The sequence below is a fragment of the Plasmodium coatneyi genome, chromosome 11 (genome assembly GCF_001680005.1).
Source record: "Plasmodium coatneyi strain Hackeri chromosome 11, complete sequence".
Taxonomy (NCBI): domain Eukaryota; phylum Apicomplexa; class Aconoidasida; order Haemosporida; family Plasmodiidae; genus Plasmodium; species Plasmodium coatneyi.
Window position 1 is genome coordinate 1,225,159 of NC_033566.1, and position 16,080 is coordinate 1,241,238.

At 40.0% G+C, this 16,080-nt stretch overlaps 3 protein-coding genes across 3 annotated transcripts; all 3 read right to left on the reverse strand.

The window, feature by feature from the left end:
- Nucleotides 1-3,049: 3,049 nt before the first annotated feature.
- On the reverse strand, nt 3,050-4,174 carry PCOAH_00034330 (Uncharacterized protein; the record flags this gene model as incomplete). Its single annotated transcript, XM_020060227.1, has 1 exon — nt 3,050-4,174. The coding sequence occupies one exon, from the start codon at nt 4,172-4,174 to the stop codon at nt 3,050-3,052; it is 1,125 nt and encodes a 374-aa protein (XP_019915567.1).
- Nucleotides 4,175-5,404: 1,230 nt separating this feature from the next.
- On the reverse strand, nt 5,405-9,970 carry PCOAH_00034340 (Uncharacterized protein; the record flags this gene model as incomplete). The annotated part of the gene is made up of 5 exons (XM_020060228.1): nt 5,405-6,651; nt 7,941-8,118; nt 8,244-8,369; nt 8,742-9,511; nt 9,646-9,970. 5 exons carry the CDS (start codon nt 9,968-9,970, stop codon nt 5,405-5,407), a joined length of 2,646 nt encoding a protein of 881 aa, XP_019915714.1.
- A 2,130-nt stretch (nt 9,971-12,100) lies between these two features.
- Nucleotides 12,101-15,195, reverse strand: PCOAH_00034350 (Uncharacterized protein; the record flags this gene model as incomplete). Its single annotated transcript, XM_020060229.1, has 11 exons — nt 12,101-12,202; nt 12,398-12,511; nt 12,666-12,728; nt 12,839-13,086; nt 13,245-13,329; nt 13,480-13,576; nt 13,770-13,843; nt 13,966-14,152; nt 14,374-14,555; nt 14,726-14,836; nt 14,982-15,195. 11 exons carry the CDS (start codon nt 15,045-15,047, stop codon nt 12,101-12,103), a joined length of 1,329 nt encoding a protein of 442 aa, XP_019915866.1.
- Between the last annotated feature and the right edge of the window lie 885 nt (nt 15,196-16,080).

The following is a 16,080-nucleotide window of genomic DNA, read 5'->3' on the forward strand; positions in this document are numbered from 1 at the left end:
AAAACTTGTTCCTTCATCGAAAATTAGTATTTGATTTCACCTTTGATTATAAAGGAATAAAGAAAAAATTAGAAAATGATGGTAACAACTCCTGCGACCAAGGCTACTACGACCACCTGGACGAAGCTGTTAAAGCATTTAAAGCTGTACTTGCTGATTGTAAGGACAAATGGGTCAAAGGGACCGAAGGTGGCAAAAATAAAACGACTACATATTGTTCGTGGTTCAAAAATACCTATGATGTAAGCAATGAGCAGAACCCACTAACTTTAAAAAAAGGCGAAATAGAAACGCTAACTGTAGGTTCAAATAATGTTAACGTTCATAGGGACGTCCAATTAGAACTGAACTTTGCATCTACAACAAATACAGCAGTAATGGCCACTGCTGTTTCTTCCATCCTAGGAGTAGCAGCACTACCACTAACAACATTTTTTTTATATAAAGTAATATTACAATCACAATTAAAAGTGAAAATGTATAAATAATAATAATAATATATATACTTCTATATATATATGTAAACAATGAATATATAGGGAAAATAGACTATCTGCACTATATATTTACATATACATATATATATATATATGTAATACATATTTCAACCCCTCTCCTTTTTCTTTCCTCCCACCCTCCCATCTCCTTTTTTCAGTATAATATCTTACCCTCTTGGATAAGTGACTCCTTTGGAGGAGGAAGGGGAGGGAGCACCTCCGGTAGAAGCAGTAATAGAATAAACAGAAGGAAAGGACGATCAGGTACAAGGAACTGGGATACATTCACAGGGAACGATGGTTCCACAATGGGCTCCACATTCGGTTCAGCAACGAACGTCTCAACTGTAGTTTCGACAATAGCAGATTCGACAGATGGTTCTACTATATATGGTGGACAACGCAGAAGAGGAGCAAGAACAGGAGCAAATAATAATAGAAGGCAGCAACCACAACAAAAGCAAAGACAACAAAGACAAAGGAACATTAGTTATCATCGTATGTAATGTAACACATCGTACATGTAAAACATTGATTCGAATGTAAAACACACATTGTGGAAATGTAACAACACATCCTATGTGGAATGTAACACCCATTTGGAATATAACACCCATTTGGAATGTAACACCCATTTGGAATGTAACACCCATTTGGAATGTAACACCCATTTGGAATGTAACACATCGTAATATAACATCCATTTGGAATGTAACATTGAATGAATATATACTCCAACAGGGACATATACAATCAGACAGTTTATATAGTGTAAGAAACAAAGTGACATTTCCCTCTTTACTTCTTTTCCCCTTCTTTTTTTTTTCTTTTTTTTAATTTTTTTTTTTTCTTCTCTTCCTTTGCATTTTTCCCTTTATTTTTTCTTTTTTTCTATTTTTTTTTTTTATTCGTTCTTTGTTCGTTATCATTTACCAGATGATCATCCATCTACCAGATGATCATCCATCTACCAGATGATCATCCATCTACCAGATGATCGTTCATCTGAAGAAGATGTTTGTTGTTGTTGTTGTTGTTGTTGTTGTTGTTGTTGTTGTTGTTGTTGTTGTGTTCGTTTATCATCTGAGAAGAAGATGTTGTTGTTGTTTGTTAGTCCTCATCTGAGAAAATGTTGTTATTGTTGTTCATTCATCTGAAGATGTTGTTCGTTTATCATATGAAGAAGATGTTGTTTGTTCCTTTATAAAACGTAATACAAAAACATGAAGAATGAATTGAATATAAAGTGATTGCAAATAAATTTTTATTATACTATAGGGGTTAAAAAAAAAAAAAAAGAGGAAGATATATATATCTTGTCCTTTTATCACCTTATTACAGTATATAGTAAAAGAGCCCCCCCAAAAAAAAAAAAATTATTAAACATAAAGACTAGGTACGTTTTCTTCAAAATGGGTGCACTACTAGGTAGGTGCAAAGAAGGAAATTAACAAAAGTGAAAAGGGGGGCGTGGGGGTAATTTTTTTTGGACAACTTTCTCGAGGTAGGGTAGCCTACTCCGATAGTTTCAATGTAAGCAGCGCGGCTGAGGAGGGCTTCATTCTATGCGCCAAAAGGTTATCGCATCAGCAGTTGGCACTCAAATGGAAGGGCTTCCCCTGCACACAATTGAACAACGTTCGTCTGTTCCGCTGAGGTGGGGGCATCCACGTGGGCACACATAAGTGCTGCACATTTTATAACCACTCTCACTTTGTCCATTTTTTGCTCGGTCAGTAGAACTGATCGGAGGTGAAACAGAATAAAAAGCATAACGGAATGCATCGTAAAGGAATCACGTGGAGTGCTACATGACGGCGTGAGGTTGGTGAAGTGAGAATATTTGAACAGACACTCTCAAATGTGTGTACAATGTTTTGTGCGTAATGCTTTTTTTTTGCTGAGTGACCTGTGTTACGTGTTCCGCACCGTCCTACGTACCCCTATCCATGTTGATGGAGAAACTCCATTTGTGCCTCATACCAGTGTGTATCTCGCACTTATCGTTTCTTTCTTTTTTTTTTTTTCAATTTGGCAATTTATGTCAGCAACTTTTTGTACAACCTTCCACTATGAACATTTTACGTACAAAAAAAAAAAAATAAAATAAATATAAAAATAAAATGTTATCGAAATTGCGTATATCTAAAAGGAAAGGAAGATATCATGACTGATGTGTGAATACGCCAAATGGTGACGGTGGGTAAGGCATGCCCTGTGGATAACAAACATGTCACTGAGAGTTCAGTGACACACATTTGGCCGTCCCGCTTGGATTAAAAAAAAAAAAAAAAAATTATTCATACGAAAAAAAAAGGAAATGGAAACTGCATTATGATGAAGGGACATACCAAGGGGATGGAGCACCATATAGGTGGGACAAATCATCCTTCCGGGGATCTCCCAGGGGGGGGATTCCCCCTCTGCGCCGTACCAAGTGAGTATGCATTATAAGCGCACCAACAAGACGAACTAATTTAAGCACATTGTAATTTTACATACGTACGCGCCGTCCATTTCGCCGAATGCACACACTTCTTCCTCTTCCGTGCTCAGCAAAGCTCCTTAAATAATTCATTATCGATTGAGTTCTCAAAATTCTCTTCCAGGGGTTCCCGTCTTCCATGGGATGAAGAAGATGGATTTTTTCTATTCGTGTCTTTCTTGTTCGCCCTTTCCACTTCCTCCTTATACGATTGTCCCTTCTGCAGATCCACGCGCAGCCGTTTATTCACCTCCTTCAACAATTTATTCTCTTCCATTAGCTTGTCAATGTGGTCTCTTAAATCTCCAATGCTACTGGCGAGTGTGTCCAGTTTGCTGTTCAGAAAATTGTTCACCTCCTCCAACTTCCCTATTTTGTGTTTCATTGATCTGTTCCTATTTTCCAATTCCTCAATTTTTTTATTTTTCAATAAAAGTAGGTTCCTCTCTCCCTCGCTGATGTACTGATCCATGTAGGAGAAGTCCATGTAGTTCCTGCTCGTCAATTCTTTTAAGTAGTATTTGCAGTTGGTGCAATGGATGCTTCCTGCGAGGATGACTTCTTCATCTGCCCATTCTATTCTGGCTAGCTGCGCATCCACGTCCTGTTCGTTCATATATTTTCCATGCCTATCACTCGTATCACTATGCTTGTCTCCTTTTCCATCCATGTGGTAATGTTCCTCCCTGCTGCTATTGTCACTACTTAGGCAGCTCACCTGATCGTCCAGAATTGGCATCTCCTCTTTAGATGAAGCCAAACCAGGGGTTCCCCCGACAGGCAACAACTTATCTAGAAGGGAGAATTCCGAACCGTCTTTTATGTCTTCCTCTGAGTTTACACGGTAGACCGTTTTTCTTTTTTTTTCCTTCTTCCCTAAATTATGAAGCCCCTCCGTGAACTTAACTGCATCTTCATCACTCTTGGTACACTTCTTACGGCGAGAGCTTCCTGGCTCTGTTCGTTCTGTTCTTCCTGAATTTTCTACGCGCTCTCCGGACGGATAAAAGGACCATTTCTCCGTCGTATTCTCTGTCATATGTTTCTTCCCCTTCTCTTGCGACTTCAACCGACCAGTGTTGCCGCCCGTGATGATTATGTCGAGCATGTCAAACGAGAAGGTGGTGTTGGACGATTCTTCACAGTTAGGTCCATTTTCAGAGTTCTCTGCGCTGCCGTCAGGTCTCTCCATTAGGATATTATATCACCCGTCGTACGAAAAAAGAAAAAAAAATGGTTCTAGTCGCTCCCTCCGTTACATATTTCCTTGTGCGATGAGCTACTCATTTGGCATTTTAAAATTTCATATGTAACGTCTTGGTGAAGCCGCCCTGCCATGCTACTCGGGCGCACAAAAAAGCGTGCGCGTTAATCTAGGCACACTTCAATATATACGTGTAGCTAGAGAGTAATCCGGATGATGCACACAGAGACATAAGGACCAGGGGACAGGAACAATGCCACAGGCTTGTTTCATTTCGATGTGTACTTGCGACGACAGGGGTGGGGTCATATCTATACCTTCCTTTGGATTTTTATTTTATCCATAGGGTGTGCCCCGATTCATCCTTTTGTCTGAAGTGGGGATAACTAGGAAGACTTTAAATGGATTATTTCGAACCCATGTAGATAGATTAGCAAATAGTCCCGTGCACTTAATGAAGTGACATCGCTAAGGTGTACGCATAAAGGAATTGGTGCATCCCTCTTTAGAAAAGCTTTTCCCCCTTCAACGTCTTGGAACGAATATTCTTAAGGGAAGCCTTCCTTTTCTTCCCCTTCTTCTGTGACCTTCAATGTTATGAGCCTGTGCGCAGCACTCCTGTGAAATTTTGAAAGGAGAAGTTCCCGCAGGTGAAAAATATTTTCCCTTTCGGCAAGAAGGGGAGAGGAACAGTGCGCCAGTACAGTAGCACACCAGCAGTAGTAGAGCCAAGGCGATGAGCTGCGAAGGTGCTACCAAGAATCTGGAGTGGCCAAATCGTATCCGCGGGCTACATACCTCGCTCATGCTTGAAAAAAAAAATTAAAACGTTAACTTCTTAGGGGTGCCGCTTTTTTCCAAGCTGCAAAATTTTTTAAAATTCTGTCGTTCAGCGTACAAAGTGAAATTCGCCCGTACCCGTTCTTTTAAAGAGGAACGCATAATGCACAAATAGGGGGATCGCAAAGGAGGTAGGTTAAGGTGACAAGTAATAGGGGGAAACAAGGGCAAATGTGATAGTCCCACGTGCGTGGCGCGCATGTAACGGGTATACCAATTTTCCAATATGCACACAGTGGGCATAACACACTTTACGAAATTTCCAGAGTGCACCAGAAAAAAAAAAACAAATAAAAAAAAAGGACAGGACAGAGAGGCATCTCATTCTTCTTCCGGGGTGGCAAAACTTCCTCGTATAGCAAATGCACACCTGTACGATTAGTCCATTTTAATTCTCTTTAAAAACTTGAATAGCAAAAAATTCATCGTGCCATCCCCAGCATAGGAATGAAATAAATGATCCGAATAATTGACACAAATTTTATTCAACTTTGAGGACTCCTGCGAGGAACATGCTGTAGCGGGCATACTACCCATAGCAAAGTCCTTCTCACAAATACAAAATGTGGACAAGTCGGCATTTTTACTTATCGCATAATCTATAGAGTAATTTAATCCTTCCAGGAATGGAATTATTTTTAAAAACACTCTGGTAAGAAAACATCTTAAAAAAAACGGTTTGGCTTGCACATTTTTTTTATTTGAAATAATTTTAATTTCAAATAATTTATTAAAAATGTAATATTGCGCAGATATGTCGAGCATTAAATGATAAAAGGTGAAAATAAAAATGCCAAAAATAAATCCGAGCAACACATCGGAAGTGTAATGGATAAATCCAATAATTATAAACGCATAAATGAAACAACAGAAGAAAGCTATTATCGTCTTTAGTACAATATTGTTCATGTAGAAAAGGGCGAATAGTAAAAATATGGTCGTCGAAAAGGAATGGCCAGATATAATCAAATCAGAACATACATACACTAAGTTCATATTTATTTTAATTATCTGCAATAAATTAAACGCAATGTTGCCACTTTCTAGAGGCACACACGTTTCCAATGTGGCTGGAAGGGAAGTGACATAGATAAGTACACCCCTTAATAAATAAAAAAAACCCAGCATGTAAAGGAAGCGACAAACAATGGCCATAGACAAGTACACACTATTAAACAAAATTAATTGTAAGAAAGTAATTGACAGCAACGCTATTAAATTGTTGGACAAATTGTAAGATATCCATGCAGGTGGATTTTCGAACAAATTGTGAATTCGATCGCTCAACGGTGTGGTGTATCTCTTATAATATGAATCGCTATATATCATGAAAAATCCTTGTATGATCAAGGAGATTACTAAAAATATTAACGAGATTGCTAACCTTAGGAGTAACACCTTGAATAGTTTCCACTTTGTCAACTTGTGGATGTCACCATCAGTTGGATTTGTTCCGTCTGATGAGGCGGAGTTACTCATTTTTATGTCTACATTTATTTTGTAGTTATCGCCCGTTGTGTAGCTATTGCTGTCTTCGTTTTCTTTCCCGGACTGTTCATAATTTTTTTCCTTAAATTCGATCGTCATTTTGGTATGTTGGGCGTTCTTCGCGAAGTTTTTTTTCCCTTATTTTTGTTGTTTGGCTGCGTATTCGTGACAAAATTGCGTGAGCATGACAAAATCGAGTCAACATGGCGAAAGCGCGCTATCATCAGAACATGTGTACGCTTTTACACAGCTATACACGACACACGTGATAGGCGGACACAAAAACAAGCAAACTGAGAAAAGGACAAAAGGACAGAGAGAACGTAAAAGTTCATTTCCAAACGGTTGGGAAAATCACCTGCACATGCATGTGCGTGGTCTTCCGTACAACAAAAACAACAAAAATTTTGTACAGCAAGTCGAAAAATTTTCAATGTTCAAGCGGTCAGTCTCGCAAAGCCTCAGAAATGTCTTTTCGATTTACGCATGACGTATCCATGTACAAATGTATGTTTGCCGGGGTGTAGGACACACGAATACCTACAAGTACGCATAAGTAAATATGCTCACTCGTGTGTACATGCACTCGTCCACTTTATTCCCGTTTTGAAATTGCGTTTTTTTGTGTTACAACTTCGCAACGCTAGCTCATGCGAACCAGGAAAAAAAAAAAAAAAAAAAAAAAAAAAATTAATGCGTAACTACGCGCATAGGGCTTTTTCGTGCTTAATTTTTCCATTTTTTAAGTTTTCAATTTTAACAAAAAATGATAAGAGGGGGTGCGGAAAAGACACGCGAAAAAATTGTGTGATGGTGTAGAAATGCGCAGATCAATACTTCATAATAAAGTGGGCGAAAAAAAATTAGATCAAAAGGGGTAACGAAAAAAAAAAAAAAAAAAATTAACAATTCGATTTCATGTGTATACGTACTTGCGCGCACATTTCCCATCAAACACGCATGCCTCACACCGCATAAGGTAGAGTTTTAAAATAAAAATTAAAGGGAGCCAAATTTAAAAGAATTCATAAAAACGTCAAATCCATCATAGGAGGTGGTACATGTATGCAAATGCGCATATCATATGGAAGTGGCACATATACATACAAATACGCACCGTGGTGTGATGGGTCAAACATTAGACACAAAATGAAAAAATGAAATTATAAAAAATACTACATGTTAATTTAATAATGTATCAAATGCTCTACTAGGTGGAAACTACGGAGTGCCGCTCTGGCTGGGGTGTACGTATGTACAATGAAAAGGAATAATAATAAAAAAAAAACTTAATTACTCTTTATGCTTGTTTTGCAAATTGACAAAAAAATTGGTGCGCGAAGAAGGGGGGACGCACACACACAAACATGCGCATATGTATAGGAGCATATGCAAAGATTCACGAGTTAATTCTTTTTCTTGATACCACACAGGCACTTTATTTTGTTTACGATGTTCTTAAGGGTTGATAGATCAAAGGACCCGCTACCGGCATAGGAATGGTAAAAGTGATCGGTAAAATCGTAATACTCTTCGTTGTTCACGGTCCTCTTTTTTGTTATGAGACCTTTTGCATTCACCGGCTTGCATGGGCAGAAGGAGCTCTGTAGGGGGGGGCAAGGTCCGCACAGATGGTAAGCTATACACATAAATTATAAATCTGTATATATGCACATAAACACTTTCACGATTGCATAGCGCCATCCATTGCGCTGATTGTACTATTTACCCATTCCTTGTCATACGAAGCGGCCATGTTTAGCCTGTGCTCCAATCCTTCCATGAACCCTATTATCTTAATAAAGTAGTTGAACACTGCACAGCGCTCGACAAATGATGCTGCGTAATTTGAATTCTAATAGGGGAGGGAATTAAAAAAAAAAAAAAAAATGAAAAACGGGGTGTAGGTATTCCCATAAGGATGGGGAAAATGTATATGCACAATCTGGGCACTCTCCATGTGGTACATGCTCAATTTGTACACAAACCAATTTTGTCTCTCTCGGTTGTTTGTACAGGCTAAAAGGTGGACTCATATTTCTACACATTTAGCGCAATGCATAATAAAAGGTTACACGTCACAAGTTGGGCGGTGGTTCATGGTGATGCGCCCGCCCAATTTGTAGGGAAAATCATTTTCATGCCGATCCACACGTGGGGTATGAATGCATAAAGCTCGCTTCAGTAACGAATCGCTCATCGTGCATGGCACACCGCTCTCCCTTACCTTAATGGAGAAGGACCCATGTTTGGCGTACCGCTTGGCTGCAATTTCCAGCAGGGTATGATAGAGGAGAAAAACTGTGGACCCAAAGACGTAGCCCATTAGCACGTCCACCGTGTAGTGAAATCTGGAAATCACAATCATGCCATAAATAAATAGGCAGTACAGGAAAAGCACCGCCTTTATGTAAATCTTCTTTTCATAAAACATCCAAAAAAATTTTAAAACGGTGGTAAAGGCAGTATGTCCAGAAATAATCAAATCCGTACATTCGTACACTTGCGCAGTTATTATCAGATAAGTAGTATATAAATTTTCGAGTATATTTTTATTTCTCACTGGCTGGCAGGTAGGTATTGGACATGGGATTGTCGTGACATAAATAAAAATTGACCTTACGCAGTAGATGGAGGAGAGCATTAACAGTAGTCTTATAAACATACTAATGGAAATCAGGAGGGGAGAAAATAGGCCAAATCTCAATAGAGTAATGATCAGAAAAAATAGGATGTTTGAATTTATAAATGCCGCTTTCATAAATGATGGTACTTCTTTGTACAGCTCGTGGACTCTATCCTTCAATGGCTCGTCTCCCGTCTTGTAGTAAGTGTCACTTAGTATGATAAAGTAACACTGGACGAGTACCCCAAATATTGTGAACAACAGGGCGTATATCAATCGGATATACAAAGTTTTCAGCATTTTTCTCTTCGCGCTGGAACTCTTCACCTCCACTATGTTGATGCTGTTTTCCTGTTCCTCGAAGGAGTCGTCTGCCAGGGGTGTAAGCAGGGTGTACGTGCAGGTATGCATCGAGATGTACACTGTGACATGTCCGTGGATGCACAAAGAGATATACACACACGCATAATTGGTGAAGGATCCTCGGCGCTCCCCACATAATTACCTATATCCTCTAAGGTGAAATCATCTTGCATCCCGAAATGGGTTGACTGAGATGCCCTCATCATGCTTTCCCTTTTATAGGAAAAGGCGTCCGTTTGATTATTGTCTCCATCTCTGTCATCAATAAATTTGGAGTTCAACGTGCCAACGAATTCCGTGTTCAAGTTATTTTTATAATCGATAGCAATTTGTATGTCCTCATTTTGCCCCAGATTTTTATCTTCGCTTTCCTTCCTGCTCTGACGTCCCTTTCCTGCTTTGTACTTCGAGCTAGGTTTTTTACTACCATCTGACGGAGGACGTGAGTTCAATTTTCCTTCTATCATTTTATTTGTGTGTCCCCTCTTTAACTTATCTTTATCATATTGTTAAGCGGGCAAACGTTGACGGTTGAAGGTTCGAGGATGGGGGAGAATAAATATAAACGCGGAATGCGCTTATGAGGGGTGTGTGTTTGGTGCAGCTGCTTAACAACCGGGTGTAACACATAGGGGAGGAAAAGCAGTAGTAGCGATTGATGCGTTGAAAACGAAAAAGACTGGCCCACGCGAGTTCATATACAAGTGGGGGAAACAACTCGCGGGGTAGATATAGCGAAACGGAGGGGTAGGACAAAATGGGCTGGCAAAGAAGTAATCAAGGTGGCCAAGCAAAAAAAGGTAGGAACAGGAAAAGGACAGAAAAAAGGTAGAGGAACAGAAGCTAAACTTGTACAGCCCCCAATTATATCCTAATTGTGCGCATTTTAAAAGGCGCAAGGTGCTAAATCAAAATGTAGGCGGTACGATGGTGTGCAGAAATGTACGAAAGCACGAATTTCACATTGCTACTTTGAAAGGGCACTTAAAAAAAAAAAAAAAAAAAGGACGCAAAAAGATGGAAGTCCAAGTGCAGCGAGGTGTGGCTAAATGGACTGACGCTAAATGACGTGTGCGGAAAGGAGTGACTTCAAATGGAAGCAGTCTGCATAACAAAACGCGCAAAACATGGAAGGTATGCAAAAATATGTGAAATGCGTGGCTTCCCCTGTTCTAGCTGCGTCGGCGGAAATTAATTGCATGTGCTTTGGTGGCTACTTGTTGCTTTCAGCATTTCTCTGTCAGTTGATATTTGTAACCGTGTGCGTCCAGCCCTCCATGCTCAGCGCTGTGGTACATATATGCATATATATATTCATTTGCAGTAGCAGCTCAACGTTTTTTCGGACGCATTTTTCAACACTCCCTCACTTTTTCCTTCAATCGTGCCGCTCCAACTGTTTAGCTTTTTGAAGTAAATGTAAGAGAGGGGCAGGAAAAGGGAAAAAAAACAAAAAAAAAAAAAAGGAAGAAAAACCCGTGGGGGAAGAAAAAGGAGAACTAAATGGAAGAAAAAAAAAAAAAAAATGGAAAAAGGCAAAAAAGCAGAAAAAACAAAAAAAAACGGAAAGAACATATAAACGGGGGGGAAAAAAAAATTTCCATTTTTTTTTTTTTTTTTTATTTCTACTAACATCAAGTGTGAAGGAATGCACCAGTAAAGACGATAAAAATTACGGAAACTTCTATCGTTTGTGTCATTTTTGGAAAATCATTTTAAACCTTCCTGCTCCTTTTCTTCTGTACGCATTGTTTTTTATTCCCTGTTGCGTTTTTTTCCCGCTTTCTTTCGGCCATTTTTCAGCGGTGTTCCATGTTTTCCTGTTATTTTTCCCTTTCTGTGCGAAGGAACAAAAATGATGCAGGGTAGAGACGGTCGGATTTCCATCAAAATAGTGAACACGCATTTTTGATACGATTGGGTGAGATGTCCGCGCCGAATTCTACCTCTGTGCCGAGCTCTTTCGTCACTCAGGCGTATCTCTATTCGTTCATGTGCACGTATTTTTAGCATATACGGGTCTTCCCCTTTGACGGGTGAAATTGAGACCACGTGAAGTAGCGGATTGCGGAAATTGCTGCCTCGCCATTTTCCAATTTTCCAAAAATTCCCAGGCGCTTAATTCCCCCCCGCCGCCGCTCCACTGGGCAATGCTGAATACAAGCGTTAATTCACCCTACATATTTTGCGTGACGTACATAATCGAAGTGACCCAAACGTGGAATTAGTACCCCCCAATGGCAAATGCCTTTTTCCCCTAAGTGGCCAAAATGAATGCACACAAAGAGTTATCCGCGTACAATTTTAGGATGATCATTTTTGTTAAAAAAAAAAAAAAAAAAAACAAGCACATTATGAGTCTACAAAATGAGAAAAAACTAAGAATTATAAAATCGAGGTGGAAAAAGAAGTGGAACATATTCATGTGGCAACGCTGAAGGAAATGTTTTGATTCATTGTTCCAAATGAACTGATGTAAAAGTCGTTGTCGTTTTTCTCTGCATTGCTTTGTTTTCCCCTCTGGTGTATAAGCAGTTAGCAGCTTTGCAAACATGATAATTACACCCTCTTGGGCTCTTCTTCCCGAATTGCCTCCTTTAAAACACGTTTTCTCTTTTCAAAACGTCGAGATCTTCATTTGAGAAATAGTTAAGATGCATGATCGCTTCGTAGTTTTCTTTGTTCCTTTCATTTGTATCCTGAGAGGGGGTAAAAAAAAGAGGGTTGAAAAAAAGCGCATTGGTGAGCAAAGATTGGCCAATAAGCGTATCCGCCGTGTGGATGTGTCTCTAGTGGAAACCCGCAACTACTAATTGGCAACTCGCAAATGCCATCTTTGCAAATTAAGAATGCCCCCAATTGCGGCATTCCTTTTGCCCCGCTTTAGCAGTTACTATCAAATCATCGACGTCCTTCCGTAGCTTTTCAAATTTGCAGAATTTCTCCTTCAGCGTTCTGTTTAATATTTCATTCTGTTCGGGGTCCACTGATTCCTTCCACTTGGAAAGCTGCACAAGGGAAGAGGACACATAACGGGTGGTTTCCACATGTATAAGTGAGGATGTGATGCTAGGGGAATGCTTTAGCAGGCCACACAAAGCAAATAATGTAGCACGATGTTAATGTGCCCCTTTTTGTTCTAAGCGAAATATAGAGAGTAACCTCGAGGTTGCTTATTTCCAGGGCTTCGCTCTTCAGTTTTATTTTCGTCTCCAAGAAGTAGTTCTTCCGATATGGAAGTTGCAGAAAGGAGGGGGCGTACACACACATGCATATATGCATACATATATTTAAAGACACACGTTCGCAGGTACGCACGGAGCCCTTTATCTCACCTCTAGCAACACCCTCTGCAGGTAGTCATACAGCTTCATCCTACTTCGCGCATATGCACCTTCGTATTCCTGGGAGATTTTTGCCAGGAGCATTTTTTTTATGTCCGCCTCGAGCTTCAATTCCGTTAGGACCTTTTGCTGTTTTTTTCTTTTTTCCTTGATTCTTTTTAGATCCATTTTGAGCTTTTCATAGTCGACAATGTTCTTCTCAAGGATGCCCACATCTTTGTCTAGTTGCTCTAATTTTTCTGAGAAGGATGAGTTGGCAGTGCTGCTGAGGGAGGCGTCATGGTGACACCCTTTATATGTCAGCACACAAGCGAAGCGCCTCACTGCTCACAACGATGAAGCGTGCCACCTCATAAACATAAAAAAAAGAAAACAATTTTTCTTCTTTGTGCATTACTTGTGTGCGTTACTATATCCTTCTTTAATTCTTCCAAGTGCTTCTTTTTCGAGAGGAAGATTTTCCTCTTATTCAATTTTTCATTCTGTTAATAGGTGAAGCAACGAAGGAAAGGAGGGAGAAGTTCGTCATTTGTTGCGGGGGAAATACAGACAGTGATTCTTCAACGACATGCATATGCCATTCCAGATAGAAATCTGTTTTGTAACGTAAGGGTGGTGGTAACCGATTGTACCTCCAACTTTTGAATAATCCCTAGCTGGTCGTCCAGAATTAGTTTAAAGTAGTTTTGCATGTTGAGGATTTTTTCACTGTACCCTGCGAGGATGTTTCTGGGTGCAAATTTTGGGTTATCATTCACAAGGGGTGAGCCCTGCGCTTTGCATTGATGCACTTCGGTTCGTTGTGCCTTTCTCTGGGCGCTATTCACTCTTGCAGAGGTACCAAAATACACACACTGTCCCTTTACATACGAACAAGCGTAGACTGATTTCCAGTTAGTAACTTTTTCTTTTTTGGGCATACTTGATGGCCTCGTTCTTTTCGGACTGCAATTTGAATATGACTTTTTGCCTCTTCTTGTCTAATTTTTCCCTTTCCTGAGGGGCGCAGGAAAAAAATGATAACGCGGGGGTTCGAACAGGGGGGTGATCTGTTATGTTGGGAATCTCCATGTAAAAAAAGTTCGTCGCGCTTTAGCACATTTGGCATGCCTACTAACTATATTAATCTTCCGGGAACAGTTTTCCTTGGCCTTTTTAAGGCTGCTGGTAAACCTCCTGTTAATTTCCGCTATCATTTCGTTTTGTGAGAGAACAATAGAGTTTAGTTTATTCAAATGTTGGATGCTCGTCACGGTGGTTAGTTTCTCGTAGTCCTTGTTTTCCTGCTGCTTCTTTTTATCTTCCCTTTGAAGGGGATACAAGAAATTGGGGGGAAGGGCGAAAAAAAGGGAGGCAACCATGTAGATATATTTGACCCTTATTTGTATGAGCGGAGGTACATCTGCCACGACGGAAGAATGTGCTCGTCCCTCTCCTAGAAGCAACGTCATTAGAGTAAAATCCACTTGGCAGGACTTTTTCTTTTTTCGCCTGCCACAGACGTCCGTCCATCCCCTGTCGCTTACTCCGAAATTTGGGTGTAGCCGTGAAGCTCGATTTCATTTTTAGCCAAATTTTCTAAAAAGGCCTCATAACATTTGAGCACAAATTTGTTTATGACGTTTTCGATTTTTCTGGAGGAGAGGATTTTGTGGGACTTGTTTTCTTCCAGCTCGATTTCTTTTTTTTTTTCCTCCAGTTTTAGGATCTGGCAGGAAGAGTGTGATGTGGTGGATGCGTAAGGTGAATAGGAACCAAAAAATCTATGTCTAAAGCGAGCCGCAAAGTTGTGCTTCTCTATTTTTCCTTTTTCAACGGCCGAGATATGCTGGGCTTTCTTCTATCGCACCCCCTCCAGCACAATCCCACGATGCAAACCTTTATGTCGTGGTAGCCCAAAAAAACCGTTGCATCTATATTCTTAATTTTTTCCTTAATCTCATCGGCAATTTTATTTTCTGCAGTCAGGTCTTCCTTTAACTTTTTCAACTGCAATGAGGGGGTGGAGAAGGGGTGTCACAAAATGCGCATACCCATTTAACGCCGTGTGTACCATTCGGGCTGCAATTACACATTATATGTTATTATTTTTTTTTTTTTTTGTACACTTGAATGTTAGTTTTTTTAGATTTACCTCCTTTAGGAGAACCTTCTTTTCCTCCTTCTTCTTAGCGCTGTTTTTTTTTGTCCCTTTTTTCATTTTTTTTTTTTTTTTTTCGCCTTCAGGGTGTGCTTCTAAAATGTGTGTGCACTTCTTCCCTCATTACGGGGGATAATAAAACCTTGTTGGCGACACTGTTCGTATTTTTACCCCAGACAGGATGGGTTAGGATTGCGCGAGCGAGTCTGACAATACTTTTAGCGAGGCGCACTTCGTTAGAAGAAAAGCTATGCGAGGGTGCAAAAATATCCCCCAGTTAGAAACTAAGAATGTATGCAGCGAGTTATATAAGCACGTTTTTTTTTTTTTTTTTTTTTTTTTCCTCAATATTGAAACCGGTTTGGCTAACCACTCGGGCGTTCTTCACTTGAGGGACTTACGTCTTACGCATGATGTGGAGTTGCATTTTGAGAGGATTTTTTTCTAAAGGGGAAAGAAGCGTCATGCTGTTGGAGATGGAGAGGAGCACCTGGTTCATGATGCTCCCCTGCACCGATGTCACCTATATCAAGCGATGCCCGTCCTTGCCATTTTTTTTTTTTTCCTCCGAGTACCAGCAGACATACGCGTCTTTTTTTGCGCAAAGCCAAAGTAACAGAAATGGGTAATTACACCCATTTAAAAAACAATATTTTTTCTTTTCTTCTAAATTATAGTGACGATACGTGCCCCCTTTTAAAGTTCATTTTAAATTTATGAGTGAAGTGAACATGGGAGGGAGAGCTTCCTCATTTTGTGAAATTCGACTAGGTGCAATTTAAAAAAAAAAAAAAAAAAAAAAACTATAACTTCCTAAACTGAGTACTGCGTGAGTGTACCCAACAGGGTGAAGGAACAAAAGAGTAACAATTACATGGTTGATTTATTTTTTCCCCTTTTTTAAGGTTCAACCTACCATTTTGGTGGAGCCCCCTCGTTACATTAACCCCTCACGGAAGCATGTCCCCATGGGGAGTGCACATTCCTCATGCCCCTTTATGGTCCTATATCCTGGGCAACCCATTTTGTTCACACTACATATATGCGGCGTACTACAAGCCCCTCCTCGGCATGGAATCTGCCTTGCGCGATA